Below are 24,113 nucleotides of genomic sequence, written 5' to 3'. Positions count from 1 at the left end.
ATAAATACTTCACTTGCAAAATACTGGATTTTATGTGTGTGTGTGTGTGTGTGTGTGTGTGTGTGTTCTAGATTGTGATTTGCTGCAAGCTGCCTTGAAGCACCGTATATAAACACTTTAAACAAATAAAAAGAAATGATTTTTGGGGGGTGGGGGAAGCCAGCTCCATTTTCTCTAAACAACAGGGCATAAATCAGGAGTGGGAAGCCTCAAGCCCAGGGGCAAAAAGTGGGGGGATGGGTACCAAGTCTACCTAGCCCTCAGGACTCTCCCATCTTCCCGTAATACCCTCCCTGAGTGTTTGTGTCTGAACTCTGATCCTACCTCTTCCTTGCCTGGGTGAAGGATGGTGTGTGTGTGTAGAAAATAATAATAATAATAATAATAATAATAATAATAATAATAATAATAATAATAATTTTTTATTTATACCCCGCCCTCCCCGGCCAAGGCCGGGCTCAGAGCAGCTTACAAGCAATAATAAAAACAAGATGAATGATGTCCCCGCTCCCTGTGGGATTCTCATTCATATTTCCAATGCTATACCACTTTAGATTTTACAGACCAAATCTCGAGGCGGTTTACATTAAAACGTTCAATAAAACAATCCAGAAAATGAATTCAAGCCTCAAGGAAAATATTTCAGATCCTTCTCTAGGGTGGAATCTACATACATATAAAAGACGCTGTGAAAATCCTTTTTAAAAAAAGTTCTGAAAATATATATTGAATTTGCCATAGCTCACCATCACCATCTACTGTCACATTTGTATATTGCACTTTACACACACTTTAAAAGTTTTATTTGCAGCTATACAGCTGAGTCTTAGGTGCCATTCTGCTTTCCCCAGTCGCTAGCCTGGCACCAAGAGACCTCCACGTGGTCATAATCGTACCTGCGCCAGGTGCAAAATGTGCCTGGCACCTGGATAATTTTGAACACTGGAACTTGGGACTCTTGGCGAGAGGCCTGCGATTCTGACCAACCCCTGTGCGGAGACATCCAGAGCCCCACCTTTTATATCAAAGCCAAACTGGTTGCATTCCACACCAGGCAGCTTTCACAAGAGGAAACAGGACAGTTGGCATTCATTGAAGGTAGATGACTCCATGTAGAAAAAACCCTCCAGGTCTGCCCAAAAGGCAAGTGAGAGAAGGACTAAACGTGTCATGGGTCAAAATCCTTGACGGTCAGGTTTGGGACAGAGCAGGCCTTACCACGAGGAAGAATGAAGCCTCAGGCAGCAGCTTTGGGGGGGGGGCAGGGGGCAGCGGCAAGGGAGTGTTAGAGCAACGTCAAGATGTCAGAGGACAGAGCTGTATCTGCCCTGCTAGCTGCTCGTTATCTGCTAAGACAGGGGTCAGCAAACTTACTGCATCTCGGGCCGGTGTCTCCAGCACTGATTGTGCAGAAGGCAGGGGAGCGTGTGCCCATATGCGTGCACACACACACTATTTCTGGCGCACTTCCAGGTCGAAGGAGCACTGGAAATAGCTTGTGTGCATGTGCACAGGCCTCCTCCGACCAGGATGTGCACCGGAAATAACTCTTGTGCATGTGCACAACGCTTGTGCATGAGCACAAGCTATTTCTGGTGCTCCTCCAACCCGGAGGTGGGCAGCCACGCAGCGCAGCACCGGTAAGAGTGGACGACAGCCCATGGGCCTTAGTTTGGGGACCCCTGCACTAAGCTATCCTGCTGCCGTTGCGGTGAAGGACACTGTCTCATCTTCCGAGTGGAAGTAAGATTCACCTGCCAACTTGGCTGGGTTCTCAATGTGACCCAAAGGAAGGTGCCTTAGACTGAGCCAGGCCATTGGTCCGTCCAACTCAAGGCTGTCTACATTGACAGCAGCGGCTCTCCAGGGATTCTGACAGAGGCTGGTCGGCTTGCAAGGCAAGTCCTCTACCCCACCACCTGCTGATCTCTTAAGACACCAAGCCTAGTGCCTGAGGCTGGTGAGAACTAGCAACCTGACTCACAGTGGTGGTAAAAAGCAAACAAACAAGCCGCCAATTCACTGCCCTTTAATTTGTTGTCTGATGTGCAACAACTCACCCTTCCTAACAATGTGGCTGGACCCCAACAATCCTTGCAGATTAAGCTGCATGCACAGCACCTTGTATGAAGTGTGTGTGTGTGAAGGGACCCTAGGGGTCATCCAGTCCAACCCAGAAAGCATCCATGGCAGATGGGTGGGGGGAAGGATGTCCAAAGTGCCTATCCTCCTCCATTAAATGTGCTGGCAGTGAAGTTTAATGGGTGGGCAGGAAGACCCTTTGCACACTAGGTCAGCAGTTTGCTAGGCAAAGCACCTGCCCCCATTAAATTAAAATTGTGGAAGGGTAGAAAGAAGTGGGGTGTCAGTGTGTGTGTGGGGGGGGTGAAACATGCTGCCAAGGCTGTGTGTGGAAGCAATGGCAGGAGGGTGTCTGGAGGGATGTCAGGAGCTTGGGGGGGGGGGGTTGCCCAGGCCAGAAGGAACTGTGTGGGTTTTGGCTGAGGTGGGAAGGTGGGAAAGGTGGCAAAGCAAGTGAAGAGCCCTGTGCGTCTCTGTGTATTTAATGGAAGAATGGAGAACATTAGACATATCACATAATAAAATAAAATAAAATAATTTGAAACAAAATAAAATAATTTGAAACAAAATAAAATAATTTGAAATTCAAAAATCTGGGGAGAAATTCAGAGAACTGCAAAATCACCCCTAATCTCAGTAGTGGTGACTTGGGGCTGGGCTGAAATTTCAGAAGCTGACCACCTGGACCATTTAAGAAGTGTTCTCCTCACATCCTCAAGTCATCACTGGTGCCTTGGGGAGGCAGCAGAGCTAAGAGAGATCACCCAGCATTAATCATTATAATTTGCATTTCTAAACTTCAAAGAGCTTCACAAGCTTTGACAGGAAATCCTCTTAATCAGGTGGGAGTTGTGAGGATGAGGTGATGTGGCAAATGAAACAGGAAGAAAAGTACCTTGGCCAAAGCCAAGGAGACAGTCAGTGGCGTCATGGAAAGGGAAACATTTCTAAGGTTTCAAAGAGGCAATATCTTGCATAGAAACTGCATGCAGCTTCAAAGCAGACTATCAGGATCATGTCAACCTTGTTTGGGTTTGCATAAAGGCTGGGAAACCTTTCCTCAGCCAAGGGCCCCAATCCTCCCAGCGGTCGTCAGGGCCATAGGCAAGGCCCCCACATTTTACTTTTGCGCAGTGCACAATCCCACATCCCCCTGCCCCCCGACAAAGAGTAACTGAGTTCAAGGACACATCCCAGCCAGGCCAAAACACAAGCGGAAGGAGGAAAGCAGGGGTAGTAAAGAGAGCATCAGTGGGCTGGAGAAAGACATGACTGAGGGTCAGACAGAGGGGCCCTGAGGTTCCCCTTGATTTACACTAGCATGCTTGAGCCATTTGTAAAAATAAAACCGTATTTTTCGCTCTATTAGACGCAACCGGACGATTGGACGCACCTAGTTTTCAGGGGAGGAAAACAAGAAATAAGAAAGGAACGCAAAGCATCCTGAGCTAAGAGGGAGTGCTCCTCCCTCTTCGCTCAGGAGGCTTTGCGGGGCTATCCCTGAAGCCAGGAGAGCAAGCGGGATCGGTGCGCACTGATCCCTCTTGCCCTTCTGGCTTCAGTGAAAGCAAGCCTACTGGCTTTCCTCCTGCAAGAGCCACACGCTCTTTAAAGGGTGTGCTCTGTTCCTTCCCCCATCTTCTGCAAAAGCCAGGGATAGCTGCACGAAGCTTCTGCAGGGGAGCGGGATGAAGGCTCCCCACTCCCCTGCGGAGGCTTCGTGTGGCTAAGCCAGAAGCTAGAACAGCCAGTGGGATGCATCCCACTCGCTGTCCTGGATTCTTCTTTAGCCGCGCGCAGCCTCTCCCAGGGAAGGGGAGTCTTCATCCCCTGTCCGGGAGAGGCTGCGCGCGGCTAAGGCTCCCCCAAGAGTCGCGCTCCCTTTGAAGAGCGCGCAGAGTGTGTGTGCAGCTCTTGGAGGCTTTTCCCCGGGGAGGGAGAAGGGCAGCCCTTCTTGGGAAAAGCCCCCAAGAGCCGCACACACGCTCCACGCGGCTCTTTAAAGGGAGCACTGAGCAGAGCCCCCTGCCTGCATTCACTCCATAGGACGCACACACATTTCCCCTTACATTTTAGGAGGGGTAAAGTGTGTCTTATAGAGCGAAAAATATGGTAATAATATAATAATAATAATTTATTATTTATACCCCGCCCATCTGGCTGGGTTTCCCCAGCCACTCTGGGCAGCTTCCAACTGAATACTAAAAACAATACAGTGGTACCTCAGGTTACAGACGCTTCAGGTTACATACGCTTCAGGTTACAGACTCCGCTAACCCAGAAATAGTACCTCGGGTTAAGAATTTTACCTCAGGATGAGAACAGAAATCGTGCTCCGGCGGCGCAGTGACAGAGGGAGACCCCATTAGCTAAAGTGGTGCTTCAGGTTAAGAACAGTTTCAGGTTAAGAATGGACCTTCAGAATGAATTAAGTACTTAACCCGAGGTACCACTGTACAGCATCAGACATTAAAAACTTCCCTAAACAGGGCCGCCTTCATTTGTCTTTTAAAAGTAAAATAGTTGTTTATTGCCTTGACATCTGGAGGTAGGGCGTTCCACAGGGCAGGCACCACTACTGAGAAGGCCCTCTGCCTGGTTCCCTGTAACCTCACTTCTTGCAGCGAGGGAACCGCCAGAAGGCCCTCGGCACTGGACCTCAGTGTCTGGACGATGGGGGCGGAGACGCTCCTTTAGGACCGAGGCCGTTTAGGGCTTTAAAGGTCAGCAACAACACTTTGAAGCTCAGAGACAGTAGCAATGTGTTACAAGGAGGCTAAGAGATCCAGTTTCCCTCTTTTGCCTTGATCTAGCATTGCCACAGGCGCTGAGTCCTGTGTTAGCCTCTGTCAACAGCTCCTGCTTATGTGACTGTGACATTTCGATTTCAATTCCTCCCTCCCTTGCGTCTCGTGGGCCAATGCAAGGCTGGAAGATGCCTCTTCCACCAACCTCTGCATTGGATGAATAATCTGTCTGGCTACTGTTGGCACAAACACAGAGACCTGATCTGTCACAAGGCAAAGACCTGCTGGAACGGTACCACTTCACAGTGGTTCCCAAATTATGTCCACCCCCAATCCCACCCACCCCCCAACTTGATGAACTTGGTGGATTACGTCATGATTTTTCTACTTGTTGCAGCAATCACAATGTTATGCGCTAGAAGAAGCTGTATGGTTTTAAATTGTTTTTCTACAGCTTCCTTTATCGTGTTCTGCCATATTACAATTCAACATCTCACAAAATGCGAATGACAAGAGAATAACATGCGAAAAGAGAAATAAAAGGAAGCAATAAAAATACAATTGAATCAGTATTTAATGAGGACTTGTGGTCTTCCAACTTTAAACTGAACTCATTGCCCCGCAATAATGCGGGAAAGAAACCTGTGCCCTCCTCCCCAGCTGAAGACAGGGGTGGGAGCTTCCACCCATGGGCATAGCGGGGGGGGGCAGGGGGCAACTGCCCCCCTGCCATCAAGTAAAACAATAGAAATACTTAACTAACTGGCCAATCATGTTCATTCTGCCCCCCCAAAAAATCATAGCTACACCCTTGTTTCCGCCCCACCCCCTGCAGTATGCCTCATACGAAGACGCAATTAGTACTGATGAGGATCATAGAAGGACCTTCCACATCCCGTGGTTTTAATTTAATTCCTGACCATTGGTCATGTTGCCTGGCCTTGTAGAGCCAGCAGAGGCCCAGGCCAGGTAGATAATGTGCCCCCCCTTTTTTTACCCTGGGGATAACTGAAGTCTTATAAATAAGTATATGTATAATTTTCACAAAAGTTATGCCGACAAATAATTTTATTTCACGGCTTGAACCGTATCTGCATATAAAGACAAAAATGGAAAATATAGATATACAATAGTGCTTTCTAAAAATACATAGGGAAAGGGGTTATTTTAAGTATTTACATTTGAAAATGCTTTCCTGGCTTTCTTTTTTTATGAATTCTTGAATTCTTGCGTTCGCCCCAGTGCATCCCCTGCGATTGTGAATATGTTGACCGAGGCCCCCTTTGGAATCGGAAGCCCAGGCCAAGTGGCCCATATGCCGCCCCCCCCCCCCAGTCTGGGCCTGTGCCTGGAGCAACCAGGAGCCCAAGTTGGAAGCAAGCTGGAAAAGGCTGTCGGAGAGTGTCCTTGCCATTTCCCTGTGCTTCTGCAGTCACCCTAGAAACTCAGAGAGTCTTTGCATTTCTCCAGGCTCCGTGGTAGAGCACCTGAGAGGCTGGCTGGCCATCTGTCATGGATGCTTTTGTTGAGATTCCTGCATTGCAAGGGGTTGTACTCGGTGGCCCTGGGGGTCCCCTTCAAACTCTACAGCTCAGTCCCCAGCATCTCCAGATGCAGCTAGGAATGTTGCCAGTATGAAATCCCACAGATTGACCCCTAGATGGATGGACGGGTGGATGGCATAGGGCAACTTCCTATGTTCCTAAGGATGGAGGAGACTTCTTGATTCTGTGTTTTGGCCAGAGCAAAAGATACACCTTTTACCTAGCTACTGCTTAACATTTTGGTAGATTCCTGCTCTTTGCCAGCTTATGGAACGCTCCTCCCTGATGCCTTCACCTAGCCTCTCTTTTTTGCTATCGTTTAAGTAACAGGTGATGTGTTTTCTCATGGTCTTAATGCTATCTGAAACCCTTTGTGGGTTTCAGTTGCCGTTTTGATGAAAGGCAGGCTATAAATCTCAGGAACAACCAAGATCAATGAAAGAAAATGCTTCTGCTGCTGAGATATCCTCACTGGTGGCAGCAGAGACAATTTTAAAGTGTAGCAGGGAGCTTCCTGACACATTACAAAGTTATTTCCTTAAATATGTTACAAAATGATTTTGCAATGGAAATCAGGTGGTGAAAAATACCGACATAAGTGCAGCTCACTGCAAGGTGTACATATATGCGCATTTTGTGTTTTTCCCCATTCTCTATTTATGTTTTCTGGGAACTGCAAGGTCGGTCAAGTGGCTTATCGAACCACAATATCAAGTGTGAATGCACAGGCGTGTGTTATATATGACAAAGTGTGTGTGTGTGTGTGTGTGTGTGGCTGTTCCCATATTACATTCAACAAGTATACTATCTGTATACATGAATCGTTAAGCTGCATACTGAAATACTTCTCCTGTAATGTTCAGTGAGCGTGGGAAATTGTTGCACAGCTCAACTATTATGTACAGACAATGCAAACACTTGTACACCTTGCACCCGTGAACAGTGTAACATGTGAACAAGCCTTAATTGTTATTGCTTTGCATGGCAAAGGAATGCCTTTTGACCTAGGGCAGACTTCCACAATATGATGCCTCTCCGGATTTTATCGGATTCCAACTCCCATCAGTCATGGCATGTCCAAAAGTCAGGGATAATGGGAATAAAAATCATTTGGAGGGCATCAGGTTGGAGAAAGCTGACTGACGTTGTATGAGGAGCTGCCTCATACATGGAGTCACGACCATTGGTCCTTCTAGCAACATACTCTTCACCTCTGGCAGGGTCTCAGGTCCTAACTTTGCTACCAGAGACCCTATTTATTCTGGTGAGCCCTTTATTGCCCCAAAAGAAAGTCCAGACTTGTTCTAAGCTAAACCCTTATTCCACAAGGCAGCTCTGCATTCTGAGGCACTAATGCTTTTGGATACCACTGGCAGGAAACCAAAGGAGGGAAGAGGGTTCTTGTTCCTAAGTCCTGCTAGTGCATCTAGCTGGCCACTGTGAGAATGGGCTGCTGGACTAGATGGGACTTTGGCCTGATCCAGCAGGGCTCTTCTGATGTTCTTATTAGCTATCCCAGAGAGCTCCTCCCAGCCCTTGGCCACTGGCATCCACAAACCAGTATGATGCATAAGACAGCTCCCCACCCCCAATTCTGGACAAATCTAAAATTGAGATAAATTCCTGAAGGCCCACGCTTGATCATTGGTCCCTTGAGGCTTCAAAATAAGCTGAAATCCACATTGTTCTCCCCTTTTTGTGGAGAACTGCAATCTGCTTAAGATCCTATATATAACCTGTCATTTCCTAGGCTTCTGATAAAAAGTAAGATGTTTCTCTACCCATACCACCTTATGTAAGAGGTCCAGGTCTTCCAAAAGAGGCTCAGGGCAGGTGGAGAATATATCCCTTCAAATATTATACAGCATGTGTGTGGGATATATATATAGGGGAGTGGGTGGCACTGCGGTCTAAACCACTGAGCCTCTTGGGCTTGCTGATTGGAAGGTCGACAGTTTGAATCCACACGACGGGGTGAGCTCCCATTGCTCTGTTCCAGTTTCTGCCAATGTAGCAGTTTAAAAGCACACCAGTGCAAGTAGATAAATAGGTACCACTGTGGCGGGAAAGTAAACACGCTTTTGTGCGCTCTGGTTTCTGGCACGGTGTAGTCAGGCTGGCCACATGACCCAGAAAGCTGTCTGTGGACAAACGCCAGCTCCCTTGGCCTGAAAATTGAGATGAGCGCTGCACCCCATAGTTGAATTAGACTGTCTTCTTTATCATGGATGGCTTTAAAAGTTTGAGAAGCCGCAATGAGAAGCTTTAAAAGTTTGAGAAGCCTACATTGAATTCGTTATTGCACAAAATGCTTGAAATGCATTTCATTTCTATCTTGCATCACGTATTGAGGAAAGCAGCTTCCAAGATCCAATGTTCCTCTTTGGCTGCCCAAACCCTCCACCCTGTAACATGTTTTTATCTCTATTAAACAGTGATCACCAGTGGTAGGCAGAGTCAGAGCCAATGGCAGGTGGGAAGTTTGCAGCCATGCTCCTCCCTGTTGATTTCTAGGAAGCTAACACTGAGACTGAGGAGGAGGAGAAGATAAGCAGTGCCACCTCCGGGGCACTGGGTGTAAGGAAGAGGGCAGGCAGGTTGGGGCTGACTGAGTAGAGGCAGGATTTATGGGGGCACTTGTGGGACTCCAGTTCCTATCAGCCAGGATAGCCAATGGTCAGGGACAATGAGAGCTGTAGGCCAGAAACACCTGGAGGGCTGCAGGTTGGGAAAAGCTGGTATTGTATCAGTCAGGAACTAGGGATAACCAGGCACTCACTGGATAACCACAGGCCAGTCCGTCTCTCTCTGCCTCCAAGGTTGGAGGCAGGATGTCTCTGAATGCTAGTTGCCAGAAGAGAGCTGCTTTGCTCATGCCCAGCTTGCAGGCTTCACAGAGGAATTTGGTCAGTCATGGTGAGAATGGGATGCTGAACTATACAGTGGTACCTCAGGTTAAGAACTTGATTCGTTCTGGAGGTCCGTTCTTAACCTGAAACTGTTCTTAACCTGAGGCACCACTTTAGCTAATGGGGCCTCCTGCTGCCGCAGCGCCACCATTGTGCGATTTCTGTTCTCATCCTGAGGTAAAATTCTTAACCTGAGGTACTATTTCTGGGTTAGTGGAGTCTGTAACCTGAAGCGTCTGTAACCTGAAGCGTCTGTAACCCGAGGTACCACTGTATGGCCCTTCAGCCTGATCCAGAAGGCTCTTTTTATGTTTTCTGGCTAACCTACCTCAAAGGCTAGGATAAAAAGGAATGGGGCAGCCCACATCTGTTGTCCCGGAGGAAAGGTGCAATAAATATTGTTGTTTGTGTGTTTGTTTATGTGTGTGTATTCTATTGTATTTAGTCATCACTTTTTCACTGAAGAGTCTCAAAGCACCTTAAAAAATATGACAAGATAGGTAACATGAAACAGTCAAAATCTAATTTTGAAGAAAAACCTAAAAATGATCACCCATAAATATGTAAATGGAAAATCCTGCTCACGCCACTGCAAATATAACTAACTACCTTCCAAATTAAGAGCCAAAGCCTGGGCAAACAAAAATATTCTTTGTGTGGTGCCCACCGATAGACAAAGATGACAGGCATGTTTCTCTGTGGAGAGTATTATACAAACAGGGAGCCAACACTGAAAAGGCCCCCCCTTGTGCCACCAACTTCTGCCCCTACTCAGAGACAGCATCCAGAGAAGGGCCTCAACTATTGAACAGGGTGTCCCCATTGCTTCACGTGGGGTTTTTAATTTTCACTTGGGAGCAGTTGACACTGCTGCAGCCTTGCCGGTGCTAAGGACATGTGGAGGCTATTTTTGGAACTGACTCAGTGGCTCAGAATCCATCTGCAAAGGTTCCTTGGCAACGTAACCTTGGGTGCAGTAGTAATCCAGGCACACCTGGTGCTGTTGTAGCATCGCGGAAACTAAGCAGGTATGCACCTGGTCAGCCCCTGGAAATGCAGACCACTTCCGAGGCCCACATAAGAACAGGATTCAAATTTAATAAATATACCTCTTCCTTTCTCCGCCACACTTAAACCAATAACGTCTCAATACAAGATTTGCAATTATTTGCCCAGCAGTCTCCATGAACATAAGCTGAGCCTGTATGGGGAAGAGGGGGAATCAGTAGCTTGCGGACATGAGTCAGTATCAAAGCACCTGCTGGGTTCCTTGAATTTAAGGGCAAATGGCTTAGCCACAGCCAGTTACTACGGTAATTCCCTTTCCCCTCTTTTACGCATACATTTAGAAGGCTATAGAACACAGGCAAGGCAAATGGGTATGGGATGCGAGGCACAGGAAGAGTCTCCAGGATCAGACTAAGGGTCTATCTGAGCCTTCACCAACCTGATGCCCTCCAGATGTTTTGGACTGCAACTCCTATCAGCCAATGGGAATTGCCACCCAAAATATCTGGTGGGCACCAAGTCAGCAAAGTCTGGTCCATCTATTCCATCATCCTATTACCATCAATCAACAGCCAGCTGTCTCTGAGAAAGCCCACAAGCAGAACAAGAAGGGCACAGCTCTCGCTTGCTCTTCACCTCCAACAGCTGGCACTTGGAGATAGACTGCGTCCAAATCTGGAGGCTTGGCTTTGCCGTTTAAGAACCATCAGCGCTTGATAGACACATCATATGTAAAGTTGCCTAACTCCCCTGTAAAGACACCTAAGCTAGGGGCTGCCCCCACATCTAGTGATAGCAAGCTCACAAAGTTGTTTTTTTTTATTATTATTATTATTATTATTATTATTATTATTATTATTATTATTATAATACTGCCCTATACCCAGAGGTCTCAGGGCGGTTCACAGAATGAAATCAAAATATAAAACCACGAAATACATAATCAAAATAAAAACAACAACCCAATTACCTCCCCCCCCCCAAAAAAAAACACACCACATTTTAAAAGGGCATAGGATGTAAATCAAATCAACCAAAGGCCTGGTTAAAAAGGAACGTTTTTGCCTGGCGCCTAAAGGTGTATAATGAAGGTTCCAGATGAACTTCCCTGGGGAGAACATTCCATAGACAAGACCCACTGTAGGTCTTTCAGGACAGGTGTTATATAGTCTCAGCGGCTGCTCCCAGTCACCAGTCTAGCTGCTGCATTCTGGATTACTTGTAGTTTCCAGGTCACCTTCAAAGGTAGCCCCATGTTGAGTGCACTGCAGTAGTCCAAGCAGGAGATAACCAGAGCATGCACCACTCTGGCGAGACAGTTTGTGGGCAGGTAGGACAGTCAAGGTCCAAGGCTTTCTTTTCCGTGGGAAGGGGAGATGCAGGATCTTCTCTCAACCCGGTATGAACTAATAGGTATTGGAAGCATTTCATTTGGGGGTGGGGAGATATTTTCAGCCTGAGGGCCACATTCCCTCTTGGGCAAACTTCCAGAGGCCACATGGCAGCAGTGAGCAGGGCCAGAGGCAGAACGTGGGTGGAGCAATGGACGTGACCCTTTCTTGTGTACAGTTAAGCCACATCCAGCCATGCACATGTCAGAGGGTCTTTTATTATGTCAAGCATTACTAATGAAAAGATATGATACTGTTATCAATATCATTATCATAACAAAATCAGAGAATGGCAGAACATTTTTTTAAACACACACACACAGAGAGAGAGAGAAATTATACAGTTCTCCAGCTGCTTCATTTTCATACAACCCATTGTGCAAGTCCTTGTAGCCTAAAACACAAACACATTTCTCTGGTCCTGGAATCCACCTGAGGAAGCATTTCTAGTGTGTTGCTACAGAATTGGGCAATTTGAACTAGAGCTGACTCCTGGCAAAACAAGGTTTTGGTTGCAATCCTTCACCCATTGACCTGGAAGCATCAAGTCCCTATGAACTCAGCACCGCTTGCTTCTGAGTAGGCACATTCAGGATTGTGCCAGAGGCAGATTTAGGGCAGCACAACCGGTTCCCCCACACTGGGCAATGAGTGAATTGAGCAGAACAGGTGAGAAGCAGAGGGTGCCGAATTTTGGCCTCACAAAAGGTGCATTGATCCATGTTGCTCAGGATTGGCTACAATCTCTGGCAGCAGCTTTCTAGGGTTTTAGACAAGAAGCATTCCCAGTCCTACCTGCAAATGACAAAGGTTTGACCTGGGACCTTCTGAATGCCAGGCAGAAGCCCTACCCCTGAGCTCCAGCCCTTCCCCAACAAGGAAAGTTAGGATTGCTCCATTACTGCAGGGAAGGCCATGCATTTTTATAAGAACATAAGCAGAGCCCTGCTGGATCAGTCCAAGGGTCCACCTAGTCCATTACTCTGTTCACACAGAGCCAACTCATGCAAGCAAGACATGAGTGCAACAGCAACTCTTCCTACCTGTGACTCCCAGAAACTGGTATAAGAGGCACACTGTCTCCGACAGTGGGGGGGTAAAATGTCACCATCATTATGACTAATGCACTTGTCCCCGGTTACATGTCTCAGAAGAGGTGTTCCCTGCTGTATGACACACACACAAAATTTGGGCAGCAGGCAGAAAGAAGCATCCTATTTCTGCAAAGTAAAACGCAGCTGAATACTACCCAGAGCAGACCCATTGCAATTAATGGACCTAACTTAGCCATGTTCATTAATGTCAGTGGGTGTACTCTGAGTAAAGCTTAGTTGACTATCACCCATTGGGAACTGTCTTATACAGAGCTAGATCCATGGTGCACCTAGCTCAGTACCGTCTACACAGACAGGCAGCAGCTGTCCAGGGTTTCGGGTGAGGGTCTTCCCCAGTTGTATCTGGAGGTGCAACAGACTGAACCTGGAAACTTTCATATGCAAAGCAGATGCACTACCACTTAGCTATGGCCACTCCCCTTAAAAATGTTGAATACCACCTATTACACGAACACTGTTTTGATTAATCAGGGCCAACTTTTAAGTCACTAAAATGGTTTTTAAGAGGTTGATCTAGCTGATTAAGATTGACTAGGATGCTGGAGCTCTTGTGGGTTTGCTAAATGTTTTAGTTTATTTAAAGTTCAGGCCATCCTTATGTCTCAAGTTAACAATTCATTTAAAAACACCCCACAATATTTGCACTTGTGTTTATGAGTTGTACCTACCTCAGGCCATGGAATGCAACAGAACAGGGAGAACTGCTTTAGTGCAACCTTTATACTAACCTGGTATCCTACAGATGTTTTGGGAGGGAGCTCCAATGGTGGCTGGGGCAGATGGGAGCAGCTCTCCAAAACATCTGGAGACCACCAGGCATTAGAAGTAGCCAGAATATGCTGCAAATGGTGCGAATCCTCAAAATATAGACAAGGACAAAGGCCAACATCAAGCAAACACCATCAATATATTACCCACAAAGAAGACATTTCTCTCCATGCCTCTTTTAACCACTTCTCATTTTACTCTCCTTCTTTGCTTTCAGCTGCTACAACTTCTGCTTGTCTGTGCCATTTTGAGCATCCTTAAAAAATCATTCCACAAAATGATTATCTGAGGAACTAGTCCAAAAAACCCAGAAAGCAACTGCCTCCCATAATAGGGGACCAACATTTATCCCCAGCTTAGGACAAGGAGGAGCAAGAGAGATTATACCCCCTCCCAAAAAAGTACTGACAACCAATGGTAGAAACAATAGTAAGAAACACATTGTAGTACATATTAATAGGAGGTGACAACAATTTATTCCCTAGTCTCTACAACTATTAATAAATATTAATAACAGAGGACAGTGGTCTATCCCAAGCCTATTAGTAGAAAGATACATTGAACCCAAATTGTTGAAGTACAGTAATAATGACAAATAAGTAATAATAGTAGCATTAATACAAATGCTACTTGTATTAATATTGGAGGCATTAATAATATGGTGCCAACTGTGATGGCATCACAAACGTTAAATCTTGACTCATTAGTCGGGTGCGTGACCCTCCCTCTTCCTGAAATGTTAGTCCACACATAGGAATGTCTTTCAATGAAGGTCTTGGGGCCTTTGGAAACAAATCAAGCCATCTCCCCTCCTTTTGGTGCCTCTATCCTGCCCTAGCCTTGAGGCTCAGGACAAGTAACAGCACGATCTCTAAACGAGCATCCACAAAGCAGTCACAGGCAACACAACATAGGCAGAACCCTGCTGGATCAGGCCGAAGGCCTTCCTAACCCAGCATCCTGCTTCCCCAAGAGGACAGGAGAGCAGGAGACCTCTGCTGCTCTTGTCTGGTAGTCAGAGGCACCCTGCCTGCCTCGGACAGTGGAGGTAAGACACAGCCCCCACAGTGAGTAGCCACTGAGCGAACAGCTGCAGCTCAGCAAGCCAACATCTGCTTTACCTGCTCAGGTTCAATCCCTAGCACCTCCTCTTAAAACTAGGAATGTCCCCCTGCCTGAAATCCTGGACAGCTGCTGCCGTTCAGTACTGACATTACAGAGCTGGATTGTCCAATGGCTTGACTCAATAAAAGGCATCTTATGAGGCTCCTAGGATAGTTTTATCCCTCCATGCCCTGTCCCCTCTTCTGAAGCTGCCCGTGGGCCATCACTACTTCTTGTGGGAGCCAATTCCATGGTTTAACTGTTGAGAATAAGTCATTGTTTCTGTCTGTACTGAATCTCCCAACATTTAGCTTCTTGTTGGGTTCTAGCATTATGAGAACGTTTTCTCTCCGGCCACTTTCGCCACACCAGCAATAATCTCCTACCCCCCACCTCTCACCCTTAGTTAAAAACAAACCCCAAACCTTGCAACCTTGCTACACATGGGGCTGCTGGAGCTCCTTAATGATTTTCGCTTCCTATTTTACTGCACCGTTTCCAACTCTGCAATATCAGACTAGGTGCCACTGGGTGCATTTGGCGAAGCTGAATGGGTAAGGTTACCTGGGAACCACATCTACATTGGACCCTTGGACTTCAAGATAAAACTGACTTATGAATGGCACTGACTGTGTTCAAGGACGTACTATTCCCAACAGACCCATGGACATGAATTGGCCTAAGTTAGTCGTGTCCATTCTTAGTCGTGTCCATTCATCCCGACGTGTCTTCTGTGAGTGTAAGTTCCCCGCATACAAAACGCTTTTGTTTTGTTTTTTTAGCATGCGCATGTGTCACCCACAAACGATCTACGTCCACTCACCTATCCCACTATGGGCCACCAGATCTTCTTTCTCTTCCTCCTCGGAAGGCGACGAGGGCTCGGCGGTGGGGACGCTGCTGGACCAGACGCTGAGGGTCGGTTCTTGGGGAGCCGCGGACGCCGAGCCTGGAGAAGGAGCCGGCGGAACCACGGAGGACGCCGCGTCTACCGCCGAGGCGGCGTTGCCGGGGCTGGGCGCCTCGGAGCCGGGCCCCTCGGAGCCTGAGGGGCTGCCCCCTTGCGCTCCCGCAGTAGCGGCAGGCTTGGTTGGGGGGTCATCGGGGGGCGCCAAGGTGGGCTGGATCCCAGTTGCGTTGCCTGCTTCTGCCGCTGCCGCCGCCCAGGAACCAAGATCGTTCCCTTCTTCCTCCTCCTCCTCCTCGCCCCCCTTTTGCTGCGGGGTGGTGGGCGAGGGAGAAAGAGGAGGCGGCGGGGGAAGCAGAAGAGGGGATCGGGGAAGAGGAGTAGGAGCCGGCGAAGGTGAGAGCAGAGACGGCGCTTCGGCTCCCGCACCGGAGCGCACCTCTCCCGCAGGCGATGCCGCTGCTGTGGACCCTCCGTCGGAGCCGGACCCGCCGCCGCCGCCGCCTCCTGCGGCTGCTGCTGGCCCGGCGGTGGCGCTCCGCGGCCCCGAGTCAAGGGCCAGCGCGCACGTGAAGCAGAGCGGCAGGAGCAGCAGCAGCCGGGAGAGCCGGCCGAGGTCGCGGTGGCGGCGCGGCGAGGTCCTCATGGTGATGTTGCCGCGCAGGGTCTCCCGCATCCCTCCATGCGCCTGGCCGGCTAGCCATCCACCCGCGCGCCCATTCAGCCGCGCCAGGAGCCGCTCGCCCGCGCTGACAACGGGGATCGGGGGGTCAGCCAGCCATTGACAACCAAGAGCCCCCCTGCAGAGACTCTCGCTTCCCAGGAGGCGGCGCCTGCGGCTGCCGGGTGTCTCTTTGCGCTCCTACGCCCGGACTGGCGGTGGCACAGAACCGGCTTGCAGAGAGCAGCTGGGCGGGAGGAGGCACCATGGCATTGTCCCCCCCCCCGCACCTCCTCCTCCTCCCCGCGTTGTCAAGCAGCCTCACGCCGAGCTCCTTCTCCCCTCCCTCCCTTTTTTGTATATATATATATTTTTGTCCCCCACCCCTTTGCTTTTTCTCCCGCGGCCGGATCCGCTCCTTCTCCCTCCTCCTCCTTTCAAATCAGCAACCGCACAAAGTGGAAAGAGAGAGGCGGGGGGGGGGGAAGGAGAGAGAGAGAGAGGGAACAGGCGTGCGCGGGATCCAATGAGAAGCCATCAGGGCCACGTGACCATGGCGACTCTCCGAGTCTTTGTGCATCGCCCAGCCAATCGGGGAAAGCTCGGGTGCGCAAGCTCTCGTCTCTCCACCCTCCGCGCCTCTCTCGCTCTATGTATATTCTCCAACATGCTTATATAGAGGCGGCGGAGTTGCCTGCATTGTGCGTCCAGAGTGACAAGTAAAGGGGGAACCTGCAGCAGCAGCAGCAGCAGCAAACAAAGGATTAAGCCTCAGAGCTACTTACCTCAAACCCACCTCCATCCTCGCTCATTGTTGCATTAAGCACTTTAAAGGGTGGTCTCGCGGGGAGGAGAGATTCTGGAGTGAGGAGAAGCAAGTGTCCTGGCACAAAGCATCCTCGGAGCAGGCCTACTGAAATCAATTTCAACGCGTTTATTTCGGGTAGAGCTCGCCAGAGAAAACCCATATGGAGAGCGGTTGCCCTGTCTCAGAATATTTAATAATGTCATTTTATTAGATTGCACCTGCACATGGCCTAACCAAATACTCTGAGCAGGGCTAAGGTGGAAGACAACCTAAGCATAGCTTGTCAACGTTTCCCCTTTTTTAAGGGAAATTCCCTTATTCCGAATAGGATTCCTCGCAAGAAAAGCTGACAGCTATGAACCTAAGACTTTCAATGTTGTGAAGGCAAGCATCCATCAAGCTTTGATTCCTGCCCACTGTGGAGAAGGCACCTATTTCGCAATCCTCTTGCTTTCTGTAAGCCCTTGAAGCTCAGAGTTGCACTGTTAGGGGACAGACAGCCATTCTAATTGTAATTCTGTTTTCTTTAAAGAATGTTGAGGTTCAGCAGGTGTAAGCACCTGCGACGAGGGTCTCTGGTGCAGATTTAGGTCTGTGCCAATACATTCATGAAATCTTTGGTGCTGATGTAAGAAGAATTTAGGAGTTGACTGGCCAGCTGGCCAGTGAACATTGCCAGTGTGCCCAAAAGTATTCAGAGTGCTCCTACCAAACGGACAGCAAATGCAGAACAGTGACTCATTCAGGAACACACAGGGCAGGCTCCTCACAGAATGGGCCAGAGAAAGGAAAGACTAATCATAAGGGTTGTGTTAAGTTCCTATTTAATATAACTCAGGGGTCACTAAATGGGGCTGGGGGGATGGGACATGGGAAGCAGATCCGCTGACCAAGCCACACAATAGTGGCCTTTGTGGCAAGAGAGTGAAGTCACCCTCCTGATATGGGCGACACTGTTGCTTACCTGGAAGGGATGGGAAGGCATAGAGAATGGGGCTGCACACCTGTAATGCCAGGGATGCTGGATTCGTGGGAGCAATCCTTCTAGGGAAGCTGGGCTGTCCTTGGCCTCACATCCACACCACCATATTCAGAGAAGCAACAGCTGTGTCAGGATGGCTTCCACATGCATCATTCCTGGAGACACGACTGTATCTATTGTCCTGCCAGGTCATTGCAATGAGGACTTTGGGCTTTAAAATTTCAGCGGCACCCTGTGCAACGGCAAAACTCATCGCTCCTCCTCTGCATCTCACCTTCCGGTGTTCAGCCTTCTTGTGGCACCTCCTGTGGTGCCCTTTTGGCTCACCCATTGCAGAGAAACCAGTCACACTCCCCTAAATCCACCTCTGGAGTTGGGGGCATCTGCATTGGAAGAGAGGGGTTAGAGTAGGGCATATCCACACAGGGTCCCAGTGCCCACCTCCCCATGGGTAGAGTGATGGAGCGTTGCATCCACATACTGGATGGATAGTAATTCGCTGGGGTATTTTAAGTTGGGTTATGTTCAGTGGTACAACTAGGGCAAGCAGGTACCCATTTTAATTTGGCTTACCTAATGACCCATTAGATTACAGTGGTACCTCGGGTTACAGACACTTCAGGTTACAGACACTTCAGGTTACAGACTCCTCTAACCCAGAAATAGTACCTCAGGTTAAGAACTTTGCTTCAGGATGAGAACAGAAATCGTGCAGCAGCGGCGCGGCGGCAGCAGGAGGCCCCATTAGCTAAAGTGGTGCTTCAGGTTAAGAACAGTTTCAGGTTAAGAACAGACCTCCCGAACGAGTTAAGTTCTTAACCCAAGGTACTACTGTAATAGATTCATAGACTTGTAGAATTGGAATCTTTCACTCAGCACGGGGCTCAAACCCACAACCCTGAGAGTAAAGTTGGATCTACACTGATTTTTAAAAAGCCAAAACACTATAAAAGCTCTCAAGGCAAAATCACATTGGCAATGGATCACTGCCCTGCAGCACCATCTGTTGTCACATAGCTCAGTTATAACGATGTAATTGATGAGTGTAGCTAAGTCCTAAGAGTCTCATGCTTTTCTGACAGAGCTACCCCAAGTGAGATGTGCTCAAGATATTGATTGCTCAGATTTACTAGATGGGTGGCTGGCTGACCAGTGAACATTGTCAGTGTTCACAAAGGTGTTCAGAAAAGTCCTATCAAGCATGATGAAAACCAGAGCAAACAGAGCCTGGTCAGAGAGAGTGAAGATGTGCCAGTCGTTGATATAGGGACTCTGGTAAAAGAAGAAAAGGATAAAGAGGTAATTCCTGCAGAGTGCTGGTAGTCCATGCGCACAATTTTGGGCAGAGAAGGTATCTGAATCAGAAACAGGGTGGGAGTGGGAAGATGCAGTAATTACGTGGACCAATTATCAAGTATTCCAGGGTGTGTGGTGCCAGAAATGTGTTATTATTAGCTCTAATTCTGCAAGGGAGTGTGAGCAGAGGCTTCAAAAGATAAGCACTCTAGTGCCTGCCCAAGAAGTCTTCAGATTCTGTTGCTTGAGGAAGAAGCAGAGAAGCAATGCCTAGGTGAAGAAACGTTCTCTGGGGAGGGCCATAGCTGAGTGGCAGAGCAACTGCTTTGCGTGCAGAAGGTCTCAGGTTTGATTCCCACCAACATCCTGGCAGAGAATCCTGTCTGAAAGGCACTGCTAATTAGTATGTTTAAGCACAGCATGTTGACTCACTTTAAATCCTTATTTGTTCAAAGGCTCTTATTTGGCTATTGAGACTGAACACTTTTTGGAGGTGCTATTACTGTTTTCAAGTCATGCATTGGTTATGAATTGTATTACTAGGCCTATGAACACCAGCTGGTGGGAGATAGTTCTGTACTGTTGCACTCAGGTCCTTCTGATGTGAGGACGAGATGCTGGACTAGATTGGCCTCAACCAGCAGGGCTATTTTTATATGGCTCTAGGACTTCGTAGGAAGAGATGGGTTAACTAAACACCAGGAAGAACTTTCTGATAGTAAGAGGTGTTTGACAGTGGAACAGTTGCCCTCAGGAGGTTGTGGCCTCTGCTTCCCTGGAGGCTGGATGGCCATATGTCATGGATGCCTCAGTTTAGATTCCTGTATTGCAGGGGGTTGGACTAGATGACCCTTGGGATCCCTTCCATCTCTACAATTATATAATTATTTCTATGAAATAAAGAGCACCATCATTATTATATCTTTGTCAATGTGGACAAGTAGATGTGTGCCCTGAGAAGTCCTGCAGGTGATCAAAGGGCTCTGGTGCAACAAATCCACTTTAAAAAAACAACAACAGAAAACCAGCAACTTTTGGCAGTTAGGAAAGTTACAGGGAAATGCACTAAAAAGTGTTGTGTGAACAAATGATTAGCAGGATGACATATAACCTCCCCACAAACAAATCAGAGCGAAAGTTCAATAAACAGTGGGGCATAAACTTTGCTTAAGCCTTGTGTTAGCAAATCGGGTTGATTGTTCAATTAGCAGGCCCATCTGGAGGAACTCTTCAGATAATGATTTTTTAAAAAAGAAAAGGAAAAAAAAGCATGAGAACCAAACAGAACAAAATGGAAGTTGTGGGAAGTTGCACACACGCTAGTTCTGGAATTTCAATTTTAGAAGTTTCCAGCATTACAGGAATGCCAGGGAAACATCAGGCTTGAGGAAGGAAACTTTCCCAAACTAAGTCATGCCCACAGGTAGGGCCAGAAGCAGTCAGAGCAAGGGCCAATGACAGGTGGAGCCAACATAGTCCAGTTGTGCCCCACCCTCCTCCCCACTTGCCTGGATGGGGCAGGGCAAGGTAGTACAGGGCAGGAGCCTGTGAGTGCCCCCCTGCCAATCCAGCAGTGGTGGCTGGTGCCATTGGGACTGGGAGGCCAGAAGACAGGGAGGCCAGCAGAGGATGCAGCAAGACAATCAGAGCGAACTAATCTTGTCCCCATCCTCCTCCCTACTGGGTTCTACAGTACACCCCTTACGCCAAGGAGGAGGAAGATGGCAGGCAGCAGGGCTGAGAGAAACCCCTTCTGGAACCCTGGAACAAGTCACTGCCTGTCAGTGTAGACCAGGGGAAGGCAACCTAAGGTCCGGGGGCCAGATGCGGCCCAATTGCCTTCTCAATATGGCCCACGGATGGTCCGGGAATCAGTGTGTTTTTACATGAGTAGAATGTGTGTTTTTATTTAAAATGCATCTCTGGTTTATTTGTGGGACATAGGAATTTGTTCATTTCCCCCGCAAATATCTAGTCTGGCCCACCACATGGTCTGAGGGACGTTGGACCGGCCCACAGCTGAAAAAGGTTGCTGAACCCTGGGGTAGGCAGTAGTGAGCTGTATCAACCAATACTCTGTTCTCAGTAGAAGGAAGTGGGTGATATTCAACTAAGTTTTACTCAGTGGAGTCCCATTGAAATTAATGAACATGGCTGAGTTATATCCATTGTTTTCAATAGCTCTGTTCTGAGTAAGACTCATTTGAATAGCTCCCTGTGTTTCTATGTTCCTGTGTAACTGCTCTGCTTCTCCACCTTGCAAATTCCTATCTAGGAATAAGTCCCACTGAATGTAACAAGATTTACTTCTGTGTAGACATACAGCATTCCCCCCCCCCCCCAATGATGGCATATTTACTCTTCTCCCACTGCACACATAAACATCTAGTCGGAACTCAGACATTTGGCCATTCTGTTGCCTTGATCAGCTTGGTCCTAATATTGCTTTTTGGATCCTTTCGCAACAGAAGTCATCAGAGGCGATATTTACCACTTGAACTGTGTCACACTAATTTAACACTGGTAGTGTGGCAAGAAACCCATAATCTGGACTGAGGCCAAATGGAATAGACTCAAACTTGCTGATAAACTGTAGCTCAGAAATCTCACGTGGGAGTTCTTAAGTCAAAGTATGGCAAAGTATGAGGTCAGCAGCAAACATCCAGACAGACACCCACAGCTTTGTTGGCCTTTGTCACTGTTGAGGAAAACAGCCCCAGGGCACGTGGACCATGGTCAGGATTCCAGGGTGTGCCTGGGTGATTTTCCTGCTGCTTAAATATGCAAAACCTGGACCTGTTTCAAGGGAGAGAGGTGTGCCCTCCACAACTTGCGAGGGCAAGCCTTCCGGATAAACTGCGAGGCGTGGTCAGCTGCCAAGGTACCCGCCCCAAGGATCTTGCCGAAGAGCAGGCTGGGATATGACCTTGAACTCTGATCACCTCTCTTGCTCACCTGTCTGGAAGACAGTGAGTGGTGTGTGTGAGAGTAGGAGGTGTACAAAGGGGGAGGATATGTTTGTTGCTCTGAATGCTTTTCCCTCTGCCCCCCCCACCTCTGGAATGCAGCCTCTAGAAGGTTGTCCAGGGTGGAATGTGGCTCTTGGGTCAAGAAAGTTCTCCACCCCTGATGTAAATAAATACATGTGCAACAATGTGGGACAAAAGAGCAGTCAAGTGGTGTTCTGAATGACACTTCTAACCCACATCCATGCTGTCAAAGAACTGTCTACTCTGCCCATGTAGTCTACATAAGGTCACCTTATTGCTGTCTGACTCTGCCAACAGTGTCCATTTGGACCATTATCTAACCTGCGTTTCCAGCAGACTGTTCATGCTGTTTCATGTTTGCAACATCACTGTGCAAATCTCTGGGCATAATACCAAGGTAGTTTCCTGCAAAGGCGAAGTACAGGATCGCCCTTCTGTACCAGAGCAGAAAGTTTCCGCTGCTGCTGCTGCTGCAATCTCTAAATGTTCCAAAATATGTTTGAATGAAAGAATCAAGTATGATACACTATGTCTCTTTACAGTTTTGTAGAAGCTGAGGCCAGCAAGACCTAAATATAGAGTTCTGTGGTAACCAGTTACTAGTCACCACAAAGAGAAGAAAAACCCAAATAAAGCGGAAATGAGGAAGAGTTGAGTCTTCCCAGCTCCACTTTTGACTATCACTTGAGAGTCCAGTGAAATACTTTAGAGTGATTTCTCTGGGTCAGGAGGATATAATTAAGACTGCACAAACAGGATTATTCGAGTGAGGGGACTGCTTTGGAAGTGTATTTATAATTTGCTGTTCAAACAAATCTCTGTTTTTCTCCTGGAGTCAAGCTCATCAAAAAGATCTTCGTGCACAGTACTGATTGGCTAGAAGAAGTGATGTCAAGAGTGAAGCTCAGCCAAAGGTTTCTGTGCAGAGTCTGATTGGGTAGAAAACTGGTTGGGAACTATAGTTTGCTAAGGGTGTGAGAATCACTAGGAGACTCTTTACAAATAAACAATTCCCACAGTTCCCTGTCTATATGTTATCAGTGTCTTTGAAGTCAGGATGAATGTTCATTAAGCAGAGTTGGAAGCAACTATGAACTGAGGAAAGTGATTTCTCTTTCCTGAAGTCTCCTGGTGTTCAGCTTGGTTCTGGTATTATATGGGAGAAGGACAAAAACATCTCTCTTCCTGATTTCCCCAAACCATCCATTTTTAAAAATAAACTTTTTAATGCATTTTTCAGTTTATAGTTTGCTGTACACACATTCTTCATCTTATCTTAATACTGCTTAGACTTCCCAACCTATCCCTCACTGACCTCCTAAGACATTTTCTTTGATTAACTACATCTCCTTTATTTTTCCACATTTTATTTATTATTCCACCTCATTTATTTATTTTATCCCCCCCCTGCTGATCACAAGCTTATTCCCACTTGAAAGTTTGCCTTAATACCATCTCTTTTTAAATATTATCGAAAGGAATCCCACCCACTTTTTTGTCACAGTATTTTCATCCCGGTTTCTTATTTTTGCCATCATACTCATTAGTTCCACAAATTCTATTAATTTGTGCAACCACTGTTCCTTTGTTGGAGTAATCTTTTCTTTCCAGTTCTTTGCATAGACTGTTCTTGCAGCCACTGTTGCATATAGGAATAAGTTTTTTACTTCGTTTGGAATTTCCTCCCCTACTATCGCTTGCAAGAAGTCTTCTGGTTTTTTTGGAAATGTGTGCTTGAACATTTTTTTAAATTATTCATATACCATCTCCCAACTTTTTTTTGGCATACATACAGTGACAC

General features: G+C 47.5%; 1 protein-coding gene across 1 annotated transcript in view; it reads right to left on the bottom strand.

Moving 5' to 3' along the window:
• The window catches only part of MEGF9 (multiple EGF like domains 9), an 82,945-nt gene extending 66,276 nt beyond the window's left edge, over positions 1-16,669 (bottom strand). The window contains exon 1 of the mRNA XM_081896439.1: positions 15,492-16,669. Coding sequence (XP_081752565.1) covers positions 15,492-16,251 — 760 coding nt within the window. The 5' untranslated portion in view covers positions 16,252-16,669. The remainder of the gene's footprint in view (positions 1-15,491) is intronic.
• Between the last annotated feature and the right edge of the window lie 7,444 nt (positions 16,670-24,113).

This window comes from Podarcis melisellensis, assembly GCF_964234715.1.
Source record: "Podarcis melisellensis genome assembly, chromosome: Z".
Taxonomy (NCBI): domain Eukaryota; kingdom Metazoa; phylum Chordata; class Lepidosauria; order Squamata; family Lacertidae; genus Podarcis; species Podarcis melisellensis.
Note: the sequence above shows the minus strand (reverse complement) of the source record. Positions and strands in the feature narration are given on the sequence as shown.